Source organism: Oryzias latipes, chromosome 6 (assembly GCF_053564925.1).
Source record: "Oryzias latipes strain Hd-rR chromosome 6, Olatipes_Hd-rR_3.1".
NCBI classification, from domain to species: domain Eukaryota; kingdom Metazoa; phylum Chordata; class Actinopteri; order Beloniformes; family Adrianichthyidae; genus Oryzias; species Oryzias latipes.
In genome coordinates this window covers 21,909,347-21,924,895 of record NC_136242.1, presented here as the reverse complement: position 1 = coordinate 21,924,895, position 15,549 = coordinate 21,909,347, and the positions used below count along the sequence as shown (strand labels likewise).

General features: G+C 40.3%; 1 protein-coding gene across 2 annotated transcripts in view; it reads left to right on the top strand.

The window, feature by feature from the left end:
- The window catches only part of igf1ra (insulin-like growth factor 1a receptor), a 78,513-nt gene that overhangs the window by 49,028 nt on the left and 13,936 nt on the right, over nt 1-15,549 (top strand). For both annotated transcript variants that reach the window (XM_004069661.5, XM_078949354.1), the window contains exons 3-10: nt 5,276-5,576; nt 6,426-6,562; nt 7,789-7,933; nt 11,347-11,555; nt 13,114-13,240; nt 13,321-13,556; nt 13,645-13,812; nt 14,133-14,340. In XM_004069661.5, coding sequence (XP_004069709.1) covers nt 5,276-5,576; nt 6,426-6,562; nt 7,789-7,933; nt 11,347-11,555; nt 13,114-13,240; nt 13,321-13,556; nt 13,645-13,812; nt 14,133-14,340 — 1,531 coding nt within the window. The remainder of the gene's footprint in view (nt 1-5,275; nt 5,577-6,425; nt 6,563-7,788; nt 7,934-11,346; nt 11,556-13,113; nt 13,241-13,320; nt 13,557-13,644; nt 13,813-14,132; nt 14,341-15,549) is intronic.

Sequence of the window (15,549 nt, the reverse complement as noted above, 5' to 3'; positions counted from 1 at the left end):
GAGCAACATTAAACTATAATGCTGAGTCAGGTGACCTAACATAAGAGTGCTGTCAGAATAAAAGATTTCCATAAGAAATATATAGAACAGACTTATAAAACAACAAATCCTGATTGATTTAATTCAACCGAAAATCATTTTTGCTCCAAGTGAAAATTATAGATTTTGTGTATTGATTCCTGTTGAAAATACGAGTTGCTAAACTTTTATATTATAGTCTTATATTAATAGTAGCAGGATATTCTTGTGTTTCTGCAGAAAGTTCTTGCACATTCCAATGGTGCTGGAAACCTGTGTCATTATAATTAGCGAAACAACAACAGCTGCAGATTATACCAAACCCTAAGGGCATAAGTGGAAGGTGTGTGTGTGTGTAGTTGTTGTTGTTGTGACTAAAGTAAGGAGTGGGGGGGAAATGCCACGCATGCCAGAACAAACAGACCAGCACATAGCTGTGTGAAAAACACATGGTTGCTCTTTATAGGGCACAGGAGTGGAAGAGCAGCAGAAATGCACCGGGGCTCACATGCACCTTTATGCACTGGCTTGGAGAGATTTTGCTGAGCTCATCTGAGCTGTCTGCATGACAAAATCAGATCACACTTCCCCCTTCTTTAAAAAGAAAAAAAAAAAAATCCTGTGAGCAGGCAAACGAAGCCTGAAAAAGTAAAAAGCACTTCCTATTAGATGGCTTCATCCCAGCACTTGAAAGTGTGTCACTCTAGCAGGAAGACAGCGGTTGTGGAATCTAGATGCGGTTTGCCTTTGGCTGGGAGCGGAGGAAGCATCCTCTCTCCAGCCACCTTGGCTGATGTGGTTTAAACAAGTGTCGGGAAGGGATCCGCTGGGGGATTCTGGGAAAGATCGGGTTGCCGGATCAGGATGTGGACTAATGGAGCTCGGCGAATTGGCCAGGGGGGCCGGGAGTTAGCCTTTGATTTAGACTGAAGCAGCAGCAGCCTGTGATGAGCCTGATGTCTGCTACTACCTTCTGCTTTGCTCCATTGCTGTCTGTTTTCTGATTTGGTAACCTGAGCTCAGCATCTTTGACTGAGTGGGCGGAATCCACACGGTACAGTGGACTTTTGGAGTGTGCTGCAGTGTGCAGATTATAAAGAAATACATTGAATTACGTCCTGAAGGAGAAATTTGCTTTTTATATTATTGACACTGTTTTTTATAACAGCGACAGTACATGTTAATGGACATGTGTCGTTATGTTGGCATGAATCAAGCTGTAAAATAGACCTATTTTTGTCCCTAGACTTCTATTAGTATAAAAAACACATTTTAAGACCCACTTTAATGAATATGGTGCTTTTAACATGTTTTTGTGGCATTTTTCTGATAATGGACATTAAAAAGGAGTCTTAAAATTGCATTTCTGAGTATTTCTTTATTCAAACTGCTGTGAAAAAAATGCAGTTTGGAAAAGATCGTAGATATAAAACACAATAGGCGGGCCACAAGCTCTGTGCTCCGCTCCATTCTGATGCATCCACTTGTAGACAAATAGATCCATTTAAGTCTTTGTTTTCCTCCTCTGAGCTGGCATCTGGCTCAAAACTGTACAGCTGAATAACTCCAAAATTGTTTGCCTTTTTTTGTTGAACTGGTAATGTTAGGTTTTTTTTGGGGGGGGGGGGCTGTAAGCTAGCGGGACAGCATGTAAACAGCTAGCTCTCAGTTATAGGTGACAGGAAGGGGGAGCGGGGTTGCTCTGCCTGCACCTACGATCTCACCCACAACTCTGAGGTGAATTTCTGATGAACCCCCTCCGCTCTGCAGGATCTATGATCTTGAAAAAAAGCACATAGTTTTAAATTTTGGCTAAAAATGGCATATCCGTGATTGAAAGACCACTGGAGATAATTTTACAAAAGATCAGAAGATGGTCAGAGTGGCACTTTAAAATCAAATGCGGGCTCGATAACATGTCTCTATTGTTAACTGTCAAATCTTTTTTTGTTTTGAGTGTGATGCAATTCTTTCATTTGTTGTAAAAACATTTCTGCTTATGGAGTCTTACTCTGCAGAATATTTGCAGGAATATCCGTTCAAAGCGTAGTTTGTCGAGCAGTAACCGTCTGCCCTTGTTTTTTTTTTCTTTATTTGTGGAACAGTCATGCTTAATCACTATGGTGATGCCTCCTCCCTCCCAAGCCTGCTCCAGAGAGCACTTGTTTACCATTTCTGCTCTAGACTCAACAACATGTCAATCATCAGCCTTAGGACCGCCCCTGCTCGCCTGCCATTGGTCTAGAAGATAGCAATCAGTTAAGCCCTCCACACTCCCCCAAGCCCCCCCTGTGTGAATAATGAATGACTTCCCAAATGTCTGTCATGCCTCCTACTTATCCCCACTGATTCTGGGAAATCACACTTTGCTACGATAGAAGGGGGAAAAAAAAGATAGTTTTTCTTTATCCCCTATTGAAGCCTTTACTAAAAACAACACAAATGTAGTAGATTTTTTTCATATTTTGACACATCCGGCTGTGTTTTTATGGGAGCAGTGGCTCGTTGGCTGTAAACGTGTCAGCAGCCTGCCAATGCAAACACTGTAGTAGTCCCACTTAACACAACGTGCTCTTGAGCAAACAAGACTTGGTAAATCTGTACCAAACTCTAGTTAAGACCCCTGATCAGATGAAAGAAGACAATGTTGAAATGTTTCAACCCTCTTATCAAGTTTATTTTTTCCAAAACTGTCTTTTGTTCTTCTCTCTACTAAAAGAAATCTTGGTCCATCCGTCTTTTCTTCTCCTCTTTTCTCATCTCCCTTCACTTTTTAAAAAAAATATCATGTTTGCAGCTAGAATATGCCTTCTCAGGTTTCTGCAGCACTTCCTGAAGTTGTTCTGAAGGATTAACATTCTCTCTGTCAAATCCTCTGTGGCCAGGAACATTCTGCAGATTCCTCGCATAGTCCGGCAAGCGGCGGACCAATTCAACACAAAAGATCTCGCTGGCGACCCGTGCACGCCATTCTGTGTGGCTGAGACGCGTAATGTTTACGGGGACTCGGGCGCTCCTGGGTGTCGCGGGTGCCATCTGTGGTGAGCAGCGGCTGATGCTCAGGCGCTGGAGTCTGACCTGGCAGTGTTTGCTTAGGGAAAGAGCGAGAGGGAGGAGGCTTGTGTGACTACTGTATGAGGAGAACGCATAAAGCTCCCTACCCCCCATACTCAGAAGTTATTTGACTCAGATTATTGTCAAAGCTTGGTTTGGCCATGCCCCTGAATGCAACACGGAAAGGTCTTCACGAAAGGCAAAACCCCAGCTCTTCTGCCTCTTCTTCTTCTTTTTTTTCTCCCCAATCCCTGTCAAATATTTCAGTTTATTTAAACAGCAGTCCCTTGTTAGATAGTCCTTTGAAGTCCCTCAATGCTGTGCATAGCTTTGAGTAGTTAGGAGCAGCGGCGTGCAAATAGGCCTGCATTTGGGGCATCTATAAATAGGAGATTGGATCCCTGATACCACGGGTTGTTTGGTCACTCAGTGAAACCCGCTTGACTTATATGGCTTCAAGACAGTGACTTCCCCTCCCTCGCCTCTCCTCTGGTGGAAGGTATGCGTGTTTGGCATTTTTCTACATTGGGGATTCTGCTAAAATGATGCAGAAAGTCAGAGGAAGCTCAATTAGAGTTTGGCTTGGCTGCCCCCTTTTGGTAGATTTCCAAGGTTATTTTTTCTTCTTCTTCTTTTCTTTTCTTCCCTCCACTCCACAAATGCTCAGTACCTTTCTGGTGGCTCCGTCCACTCTAACGTCAGCGTTGCATTCCCAATCAAATGGCAGCTGTCATGTGAGAACTTGTGTGTGTTGGCATTTGTTGGGGTAGTTTTAAAAAAAGGTCTTTACCATTTGCTTTGGAGCCTATCCAGAGTAGTTATATAACACTATTTGTGAATTGCCACAGTGCAAGTTTGTAGTGTAAAATGATACAGTAGGTAAACAGCAGATTTCTGTCATGAATGCAGCTGCAAGCGTGAACTAAATGGCTTTAGGGTCCATCTGATGCACATTTTGTAAAGCTGTTCTTTGCAGAAAGCAGATTTCTATTCTTAAAAAATAACTTCAGCACAAGGAGTGATAAGTAATCTTCTCTAGTGTTGCACTGGAGAAGCGTCTTACTGTCTGCTTACTTACTTACTGTCTGCTGATAGCAGATGTGTAAAACCAGATCAACCTGTTATTTTCTGACACAAAACGCTACAAAATTCAAAATCCTTCACTTTTCTTTTTTTGCATCTTTCTCCAGGTCGGCAAAGGCATGTGCACTTAACGCACACCGTCCACTCCAATGTTAACTTGCTGTGTGAAAAAACAAAACAGAAAAACCTGTAGTTACTCACTTCCACATTTTCAGAACGTGCACAAAATAAGTTGAAAAAACAAAAGTGCTTTTAGCTGAGGCTCGCTCAAGGAGGCAGTTGCTAAGGAACCAGGACTGCAGTGCCTCTTCCTTGGGCTCTGTTCAGTCACGTGAAGCAACAACAAACAAGCTTCATTAAAAGTAAACACTTGAGCCCGCAAGCAACTTCTATTTTGTGCAGATCAGCTAACTTTGGGGTTTACTTGAAAAATTGAATGGTTTTCAACGAGATGTTTTTATCCGTTTTTGGAATATTATGTAAAGACGAAGAGACTTAGTCGCATTGGAATTTGTAAATCTTTTTATTTCCTATAAATTTAGCTAAATTAACAATTAAGCTGAGAATGAAACCTCATCTGTCAGGATATTTCTTTAATTCTAGCAGAATAAAATAATTGTTTAAAAAAAAAAAAAACTTTCTTTCTTTTCTTTTTTTAAAATGGATTTCAATGTTTTGTTTGAAATTTAAAAGCTTTTTTGTTTAGTTCTGAAAAAATGTGTTTAACCTTCAAATATGAATATTTTAAAGATATTAATTCATCATAGTTCACTCTTGAAGGGATTTCAGATTTTTTCTGACATTTTTTCTTTTCCTTTGTGTCAAAAACATTGCAGTGCATTAAGTTTTTTTAAGGATGCCTAAAATTTGTGCTTGAAAAATAGTTGTGACAAGTTTACCTGGTTTCTGGATATTTGGGGAAAAAAAGTGTGATCTTAAAAACCAAGAAACAAAGATTTTTATATATATATATATAAATATGAGGCCACGGCTAAATGGGATTTACTCGTCTTAATTAGCGACTTTGTGTCTTTTTATCCTCTGCATTTCAGGATATGCACCCAGCTATTCACATGCACCTGAAACTCATCTCTCCCCTTGTTTTTTCTGCCTTCCTCAGTGTGCCCAGATCAGTGCAAGCTGGCCTGTACAGACGACGGGCAGTGCTGCCACAGCCAGTGTTTGGGTGGCTGCAGCGAGCCCAACAGCGACCGGGCCTGCTCCGTCTGCCTCCACTATTTCCACAATGAGCGCTGCGTGCCAGACTGCCCACCAGGCACGTACAAGTTTGAGGGCTGGCGCTGCATCACATTTGAGATGTGCTCCCAGGCGCACCTGCCAAGTGATACTCACTTTGTCATTCATGGGGGAGAATGTATGCCAGACTGCCCTTCTGATTTCACCCGCAACAAGACTAATCCGTAAGCATGTGCCTTTTCACTCGAGTTTTAACAGCGTTTCTCTGTGTTGAAGTTTGGGTGGATCATTATCTGATGTTTTACACAGAACTGTAGATGTTTTAATATTTCTTAGCTATATTTGTGTATATGAATCAATACATGTCCAACAGTATTCAGTGTTTATTTAGACAAATGATTTATGTAATAGAAAAGTGTCAAGTTTCCTTTTCATCTCAAACTCTGAAGTGTGAAAGTTAAAAAAAAAACAGACTTAACAATTCTGTTTAGTGAAACATGCTTAGTTTTAAAGTGCTCTGTGGATACACTCATGCCACGTACACACCTGATGCACGTTCAAGAACGCGCTGAACGCAGATTCTTCAACGTGGTTTAAGCAACCTGTGTTGATACTGGACTCTCGATACCTGACGCTAGCGTATGCACTCAATGTCCAAGTGATGCAAACCGCAATAATTCATTTCTCCTTCATGATTTTCAAACGGTTGGCATTTCCATGTTTTTAAATACATCACTACTAGAGTCAGAGTTCACCAATAGCCACACGTTTTGCACGTAGAGCCCGAAAACGGACTTGAAAACACGCGTAGTTATACCTGAATGTAAAAGTTTTGAACGCAGAAGCCTGAAAATCACATTCACGCACGTTTACCCAGATTTTTCATCGGAAGAGGTCCCTTGAACATGCGTTTCCGAGCCCGATGTGAATGTAGCTTTAGGACAAAGTTCAGTCAAGGCCTCAGAAAAGGGTAAAGTGTGCGAAGGGACTCAAATGAGCATGAATCCGTTAAAATGCTCGGAAGCAAGATAAAAAATTTCACTGAACTTTCCATCTGCTTCTGTCATGGACAGCATGCTTTGTACTGCTTGCAACGGCCCGTGTGACAAGTTCTGCACTTCCCCTGTCATCGACTCTGTGGATGCTGCTCAAACCTTAAAGGGGTGCACCGTCATCAATGGCCATTTGGACATCAACATCCGCCGTGGAGGTGAGTGCATTCACCTAAAACACAGTTTCATCAAATACCATATCATCTTTTGGTTTAGTCTGATGTTTTCTGTCCTTTTAATTAGCTAAAACAATCGTAGCTGCAGCCAGATTTGGAATTTTAGTGTTTTTCTGCTCTAAAACTGGTGAGCATAAGCCTACCGATGATTTACCTTGGCTGGAACCTGCTGTACTCCATAATACTCCAGAGTAATCCTTTAACCACTGAATGTTTCACTTGACAGTCAATTACTATGATTAGAGAGATAGTCAAAAGCAGAGGAGCATCGTTGACTAAGCTCCCAGGATGCACAGCAAAGGTCACAAATTCTGCAATAAAGCCGCTTTCTGTACTTATAATTATGAAATTATATTATAATGCTGGTAAGAATTCCTGGCTTATGAAAAAATAAATGGTATTTAACCATGGGACTGTTGCAGCGAGCACCATTCTTATACCCAGAATCATGAAAGGGGTGGACACTTCCTGCCGCTGTTTCGGGAGGTTACAGTTATTTGATCGAAAAAAAAACAGAACTGAAGGGAGCTACAACTAATGAACCTGTTTCACTACGATTTTTTTTTTTTAAGTAGACAAGATTATGGTAAGTAAAAACTTTTAAAAAAATGCAAGGGGTTAAAAAATGTAAATATACAGCTGTAAGCAACTCCAAGAGCAAAAACAGGCTGTGTGTAGAAAAGCATACATTGCATAAATTGAGTTCAAAGATGAAAAAGGTCAGGGACAGAAAAAAGGGATGTCAAATCAACTCATCGTGTCTGTCAGTCAAGGCTTTTCTTTTTTTTTTTTGCTGAATCCAGATTCACAAGGTCATAATTCAATTTAATATTGATTTGTTCCATTTCAAATCCCATGCATGGGAGCTTTTCCAAATTTACAGTTTCCAACTAAAGAAAAATGCTAGTGCTTGTTCCCCATCAGTTTCTTAAATTGTTGCACTGACTGGAACATCTCATTTGATGAATCGCTTGATGAAGTTAGAAAAGCGCTATATAAGTTTATTCCATTTACCAAGAATCGAACATCATGTTTTTGTATGATACATTACTATTTTTCAAAATCTAGCCCTAGTATTTTCTAATATCAGGAATAACAAAAAAATCAAAATATGAAAATATATTTATCGTTGCACCAACTTTTAAGCTATTTGTTGATTTTTTTTTTTTTTTTTTTTTATTTTCGCCTTGATTTTGTCTCCTTTCCAGATAACATAGCCTCTGAGCTAGAGAACTTCATGGGCCTGATCCGGACAGTAAAGGGATATGTAAAGATACGACACTCCCATGCGCTCGGCTCCCTGTCCTTCCTCAGGAGTCTCCGATATATCAACGGGGAGGAACTTATTGAGAAGTATGTCTCATATGTTTTATCTGTAAATATGTGTACATGCAATGGCTAGAGAGTGATGGTAAGGGATTGTTTAATGTTAAGATACTTAAAATATTTGAATTAGGTCTGGAACATCTTTCAAGAAACCCAAGAACACTTTACAAAAAATTATTGAATTAAAACAAGAATTTTAGGCTGATTTCAGAAATGTGATGTGAAGTCTGGGGGGAAACCGAATACTCTGCCTCCCATGGTGGTAAGGAAACTGTAAGATGGGTGGAAGTAAAGATTTAAAGCAGTGAGAAGGAATGGAGATGTGAAGGAGAGCAAAGAGATATAAGGGTGGTGAGGTTGCATATGATTTTATAAAAAAATATAAGAGGATCTTAAAGTTGATCCTCTAATTAACTAGGAGCCTGCAGAGTTCCTGAAGGATAGGGGTTAAGGTAGGTAGAAGGGGTTTTGGTAGAAGGGTTTTTGCGGGAAGTGACGATCAGAGTAGAGGAAGTATTTGGGTTAAGGGAGGGACAGAGACGATAGTCGTTACGAAAATGGAAATATCCATACCAGGTGAGGTTATTGGTTGGAGAATGGAATGATAGAGTGCTGTCCGGGGTAGGGAAATAATACGGAGTATGGAAATTTCTGTTTTATTACTGTTTATCTTAAGGAGATTAGAAATCAACCAGGAATTAAATTCAGAAAGACAACTAAAAAGAAAAGTGGAAGGGGTTGTGAAATAAAGTTTGATAGATAAATAAACCTGGGTGTCATCAGCATAACAATGAAAGTATATATTTTATTTTTGGTAAATATTGTCAAGGTGGAAAGTTGGGTAATGAAGAGTAAAAGTCCTAGGACAGAGCCCTGAGGCATACCAAATGCATCAAGGCAGAATGCAGCTGAACTGAGTGCAACCTGAAATGTATAAATTAATCCAAATTAGGGGGGCACTAGAGATGCCAAAGGAAGAGACTTAACAGATCAGGATAGCATGGGAGGTTGTGTCAAAAGCAGCTCTTGGATTGAGGAGGGTGAGGATGGTGAATGAACCAGTCAGCTGACACCAGAAGGTCGTTCGTTATTTTTAAAAGAGAAGCTTCAATACCACGACGGTGACCAAAACCAAACTGTTTGTAGAAGCAATTACTTGTTGGATGAGAATGAGGTTGAGGAGGAACTTTAAGGATTTTGGAAATGAAAGGGAGAGTAGTGATGGGGAAAAGGTTATAAAATTATTTTGATTTAGGCCAGTTCTTTTCTAAATTGGGTTGACAGCTGCAGTTTTAGGAGCATGGGAAGAATTCCAGCAGTAAGTGAGGAATGAACAATAGCTGTATGAATGAAGGGAGCAGGAAAGGAAATCAGTATTTAACCAAAGATGTCAGAGGAGTGTCTAAATGGGGCGAGTGGGGGCTCAGGACTCCCGGACGGTGGCGTGCCTCTCGTCTGGGCGCCGGCGTAGGTCTCGAGCAGTCGGGGCATTGGGTATAAGCCCAGTGCGCCCTGGGGTGGGTCAGGTCCCTGCTGAGGCCGGGCTCAGGCTTTGCGCGTTCTCTGTTCCTCCTATTCCTCGGCCGGCGGGCTGCTGGGTCCTGTCCTTCGTCTCCGTTTCTGTGGTGGGGGTCAGGTGCACGGGAGGGTGGTTGCTCCTGGATCTTTGTCTGACGGTGAGGCTCTTGAATGCTTGTATTGGCCAGGTTGCTGCGCTGTCTGCCCCCAGCTCTGGGGTGCCGGGCCTCCTGCCTCTGCTGGAGCATTCAGTGTGATCAAGGTAAACTCTAAGAGGCGCACATTCATTCAACCCACCTGCTTATTCACCTTTGCACAAAAATGGGCATGCCATGGGTATTGTTTTTTCTCTTTTTCTACACCCCTCTTCATGAATATCGGTAATACGAATATTGTGTGTACCTGTCTATGTGCAGTAATCTTGGGAGATAAATCTTTAATCATTAATGTATGATTATACTTCTAACCTTTTAAATAGTTGTGTGCAGACTATATTTTTTGCTGTGTGAACGAAGTTATGTAATTTGTAACTTATGTAACTTGGTAATATTGACCAGGAATACGAAGAGGAACTGAAGTTCTTGTGAATGTCTTGAATACTTGCATTGAATAAACTACAACAGGGAGTAGCAGGTGTCAGGAGAGTACAGGTGAGAATAAAGACAGTCAGGGGATTAAAACCACTTGTTAAAAAGTAAAATTAAATCATTGGTGTTAACTTTATTTGAAGGACTAAAGTAAAGGACATGACATAAGCAAGAGTCGCTCAAGTTGATGACCTTGAGCTGGAGTTTGTGATTAAATCAAGGGGAAGAGTGAATGAAGGAAACAGACCTAATTTCACAAGAGCCACAGAGTTTATGATGTCAGTCAGACTGTTCTATAGACTGTGATCAGTTGCAGTTCAAGATGAGAAATCCAGAGCCAGGAGACTGTTGATGAAGGAGGAGAGGACGTCCAAGTTGATATTCTTAGTATTCTGGAATGAGATAAGATTAGACAGTTTGTTTACTGAGAGTAGAAGTACAGCAGTGAATGAAAGAAGGAAATTGTCATTGCTGAAAGGATCATCAGTTGGTGAGATGTTCTGGTATCGCCATATCTAACTGCACAGCAAATTAAACCCAATGTAAGTCTTTTTGGATGAGTTGGACAGTCTACAAACTGGTGGCGCGCCCCACTATAGAAGCACTGGGCTAGTGAAACAGATGACTGTGTTGTCAAATTTCCCTATCCGTTGATTGAAGTAATCATAATTAAAACTGTCTATGAAGACTCTCATTCATCCAGGTTGGTTCCATTGTAGTAGGTTTAGGGGATGTCATCTGGACTTGGTTTTTAAAAACCAAGTCCAGATGACATCCCTTAAACCTACTACAACATAATTAAAACTGGCAAGCTATACCAAGAGAAAAAAAATTAAAGGCAAAATGCGGCAGTGGTTACTCAAAGGAAGTCTTGTTTAATGAGCGTGATGAACGTGAATGTGACCTTTTGGCTTACACACACTTAACAGCGGCTGCAAAGCTGGGTGGAAGATCTTGGGTCCATTAGCATCTACACTTTTATATCAGGTGACTGATATGAGCGGGAAACTTTTTTTGGCTAAAGGGGTCATGGGAAACCCTTCTTGTTATCGTCGCTCCCAGGGTTGGGTTTCACTCGGCGGAATGCTGCTCAGGATGGCAGACATTCCCGTCTCTCTGGAGGTGCTCTGCTCGGAGGGCTGGAGCTAGGGGTGTTAACACGACACTATGTCTGTTTCAAGTCTCCCTTTGCATAAATGCTCTTTGTATGAGAGAAACAAGAACCTGAGCGCACCCAAGGCCCTTCAGGCAATTTCATTTCCAATAAGCATATGATGTTCATCTGCAGTTTGTGACATGTTTGTAACTCTCTGTTGGTCTTTCTTTTTGTTCCAGCACATATTCGTTCTTTGCCATCAACAACCAGCATCTGCAGTCCTTGTGGGACTGGAGTCAGCACAACTTGACAATCCGAGCTGGACGTCTCTTCTTCCGCCAGAACCCCAAGCTCTGCATGTCCGAGATCCACAAAATGTGGGAAAAGACGGGGATCACTGTGAAACCAGAGGGGGGAGACTTCCGTAACAATGGAGAGAAAGCCAGCTGTGAGTGCAGATGTCCAGCACGTGTTTACATTTTGAACTAAGAACCCATGCTGTGCCAATCTGTGAATTCATCATATTGAAGTCTAAAAGAAAGGTGTACTTGAAAAAGAAGCATTTTTTAATATTACCACTCATTTTTGCTGTGGATGTTTGTCAGACAGCGTGTACAAAATGTAAATCTTTAAAAAAGTGGAATGTGGGATTTAAAAAAAAGGTTTCATTTGTGCAAAATATTCTAAAAGTAAAAAATCCTTTTAAAAATTACCTTTTTTTTTTATCACTTCTTGGGTTGATGAAATACATTGAATTTTCCAAACATAAAAGCATTACTAATGTACTTTTAAAGATTGTGCTAGATTTTATCTCATTATGCATTTTCAAATAGACAATTAAATATAATTTTATATAAATACGTAAAGAATAGATCTGATTTGAAGTAAGAAATGGAAACATTTACTTTCCTTGTTTTTTAAGGATACTCTTTAATATTCTTTTTGAGTGACTTAATTAGGCTGGGGACTAAATAAAAGTATTTAGTCAGCCACTAACTGCAAGTTTTCCCACTTAAAAAGAAAAGGGAAACCTGTAATTTTCATCATAGGTATTCCTTAACTAGGAGAGAAAAAAATAGGAAAAGAAAGCCAGAAAATCACATTGTCTGATTCTTAAAGAATTTATTTGTAAATTATCTGTAAAAAGTATTGGAGTGTGGACAGGTGTCTTATATATATATATATATATATATATATATATATATATATATATATATATATATATATATATATATATATATATATATATATATATATATATATATATATATATATATATATATATATATATATAAATATATATATATATATATATATTTATATATATATATATATATATATATATATATATATATATATATATATATATATATATATATAAATAACAAGTTCAAACAGGTGCAATTAATGCAAGTAACCAGTTGAAGACAGAGGATCCTCTTACAGAAGACGTTACAGGTCTGTGAGAGCCAGAAATCCTGCTTGTTTGTAGGTGACCAAATGCAGATTTTGCACCACAATTTTCAAATCAATTCTTTAAAGATCAGGAAATTTGATTTTTATGGATTTCCCCCCCCCCTCATTTTGTCTCTCATAGTTGAGCTATACTTATGATGAAAATTACAGGCCTCTCTCATCTTTTTAAGTAGGAGAACTTGAACAATTGGTGGCTGAATAAATACTTTTTTGTTGTGTGAACCTTTTGTCAGAAAAACCAACAGTAAAACTTAACGGGAAACCAAAAATGTGAAGTTAGAAGAACAAAAGAGTAGAAAAAAAGCTTCAAGTTGCTATAATATAGTGACTGCTTTATTTTGACAATGATGGTTGTATCACAGTGGCAAAATGGCTTGACAGAAATGGCTTTTTTTTTCCTTAATAAAATGATTTTTTTCAATTGCATATTTGGTATTAAGAAAATACAAATTTTTTTTCTTATCAGCCAATAAAAATGTTCTATTTTCACATAGAATATGTCAAAACGTAAGCATACAATGTCATTGCAGGTGAAAGTCACATTCTGAAGATCAAATCTAACGTCACATCAAGTTATACAATCAAGCTGACATGGGAGCGCTATCAGGTTCCAGAATATGGAGGCCTGATCAACTTCATCGTTTTCTACAAAGAGTCGTGAGTATCCAATAACAGAGTTTTCAGCGCCGTCGTATAACTAAGATTAGCGGATTACAAGGACCCCTTTTTGTCTTCAGACCTTTCCAAAACATCACAGAGTTTGATGGCCAGGATGGCTGTGGCTCCAACAGCTGGCACATGGTGGATGTTGACCTTTCTCAGGATGAAAAACTTGACCCAAAGGTTACCCTCCAGCACCTCAATCCCTGGACCCAGTACGCTATTTTTGTACGAGCAATCACCCTGCAGGTGGAGGACAAACACATCACCGGGGCAAAGAGTGACATCATTTACATCCGCACACGTCCATCATGTGAGTCTGTAACTGTGCCGGAGCTGACCACAAATCAGTCGTTTAGTCCTAACAGCAGCAACAAGTCATGACTTTGTCTCTGTTGCAGCGCCATCTGTGCCCAAAGATGCCCACGCCTATGCAAACTCCTCCACTAAGCTGCTGGTAAAGTGGTCGCGTCCGGTTTTTCCCAATGGCAATCTGACGTACTACCTGGTGCGCTGGCAGCAGCAGCCTGAAGACAGGGAGCTCTACCAGCATAACTACTGTTCCAAAGGTTACATATTTCAGAATAAAAAAATTTGTGATTCCCCCTTTGTGTTTCCACTTTCAGTGATTCGTGTTTAGTGATTCCACCAATCACTAATTTGTGATTGGTAGGAACAGATATTAGGATATCAATTCTGTCTGATACCAATAGAATTGTTTTCTGTCTTTTGCTCCAAATTGAGCGTCTATCTCCAGATTAAAAGGTTCTATTTATGGATAACAACCTCCTCCCAAAGGGATTCCTGAATGTTACTTGGGGTACATACAAATCTTTTGGGGTCAGAATACTGTGTTTTTCTAAAAATTGTATTCTCTTTTATGACTCAGACCTGAAGATCCCCATTCGGGTGTCAGCTGGAGGATTCTCAGACGTGGAAGACGGCGCAAAACCCACCAAATCCGACCTTTCAGGTGCCAAGAAGGGTCCTTGCTGCACTTGCCAGAAGACAGCTGAAGAGAAGGACCGTGAGAAGGACGACCGAGTCTTTATCAAAATGTTTGAGAACTACCTCCACAATATCGTCTTTTATGCAAGGTATGGTTAAACTCCAATGCAAGCCTTTCTGATTCCACAGCCAGCATATTTTGCATCCGGTTTCCTACAAAGATTGGACATCGAAAGATGAACTTTGTTTGCCTTTATTAGATCAAAGTTGAGCCTTGTACGACAGTCTGGGTGTTTCTGCGCAGTTAACAGGCAGAAAGAAGCCGATGAAGAGACGCGCCAAGCAGGATCCAAATCTGTCTTGGCTCTCTCGTGGCTTTCTGTTGCTGTGGCAACAATGGCAGAGGGAATGTCAGGACGAGCTGCAATTTGGTCAACACAAACAAACCCAGGAGAGAGATGTGATTAAGAAGTCTGAAGCGTCTGGTCTAGCTGCACATTCGTTGCTAAATTTCTGTTCCCCACAACAAGGCCTGACATCTGTGTTGTGTTATCATTTTCACTTGCCTGTGGTGTAAGTCTGTGCACGTTGCACTGTCTCCAGCTCTGATGTTTTCACATGCTTGCGAATGATGTGTGCTGTGGGAGTCTTAAAGCAGCACCTTGCGAGACTTTTAAAAAATCCATTTCCTTTAATAATGTAAAATCCAGAGACCGTTTATTTAAGCTGAGTAACTGTGACTGGCTTTTCCATACAGCGTTGACTCTGTGCTGCAAAAAAAATAAATAAAATAAAGTATTAAAGTCCTCTGTCATAAACGAATTTGTATCTGTCCTCCTCCCCTCTCTGGTTGTATTTACTTGTTATCGTATAGCTTTCGAGGAAACTTGCAGGTCCCCGGCCTGCGTAAGAGGCTCAGCTGATGTGTGCGCAGGCTGCACCGTGACACAGCAGGAATTATTCCAGAGCAGATAAGGCCCTGAAAACTGTGACAATGTAATTTTTAAGAAAAGTTTGGAGATTGGACCTAGAGTGAGGCCAAGGAGAGGGCATTAAACAAAGAAGAAACGGAGGAGAAATAGTTTTTCCATTCTGTCTCCTCGGCTCTAACTCTTGCACACACTCTCTTTGTATGATGGGGTTTGTGCGCTTTTGTTTTTTTCTTTTCTTAAGTGAGACAGCTGCCAGGAAATGTACAGTATATCCATCTGGAAAATAAATGAATGAGGAAAGAGCCCCATGTGTTTGAAGATGAACGTGAAGTGCAGAAAGTGGAAAGCATTTTCAGAACCTGCTGCTGTGATGAACACCTCAATATTCTGATGAAGGCCATGAAGACATAGATTCTTATTCGACTC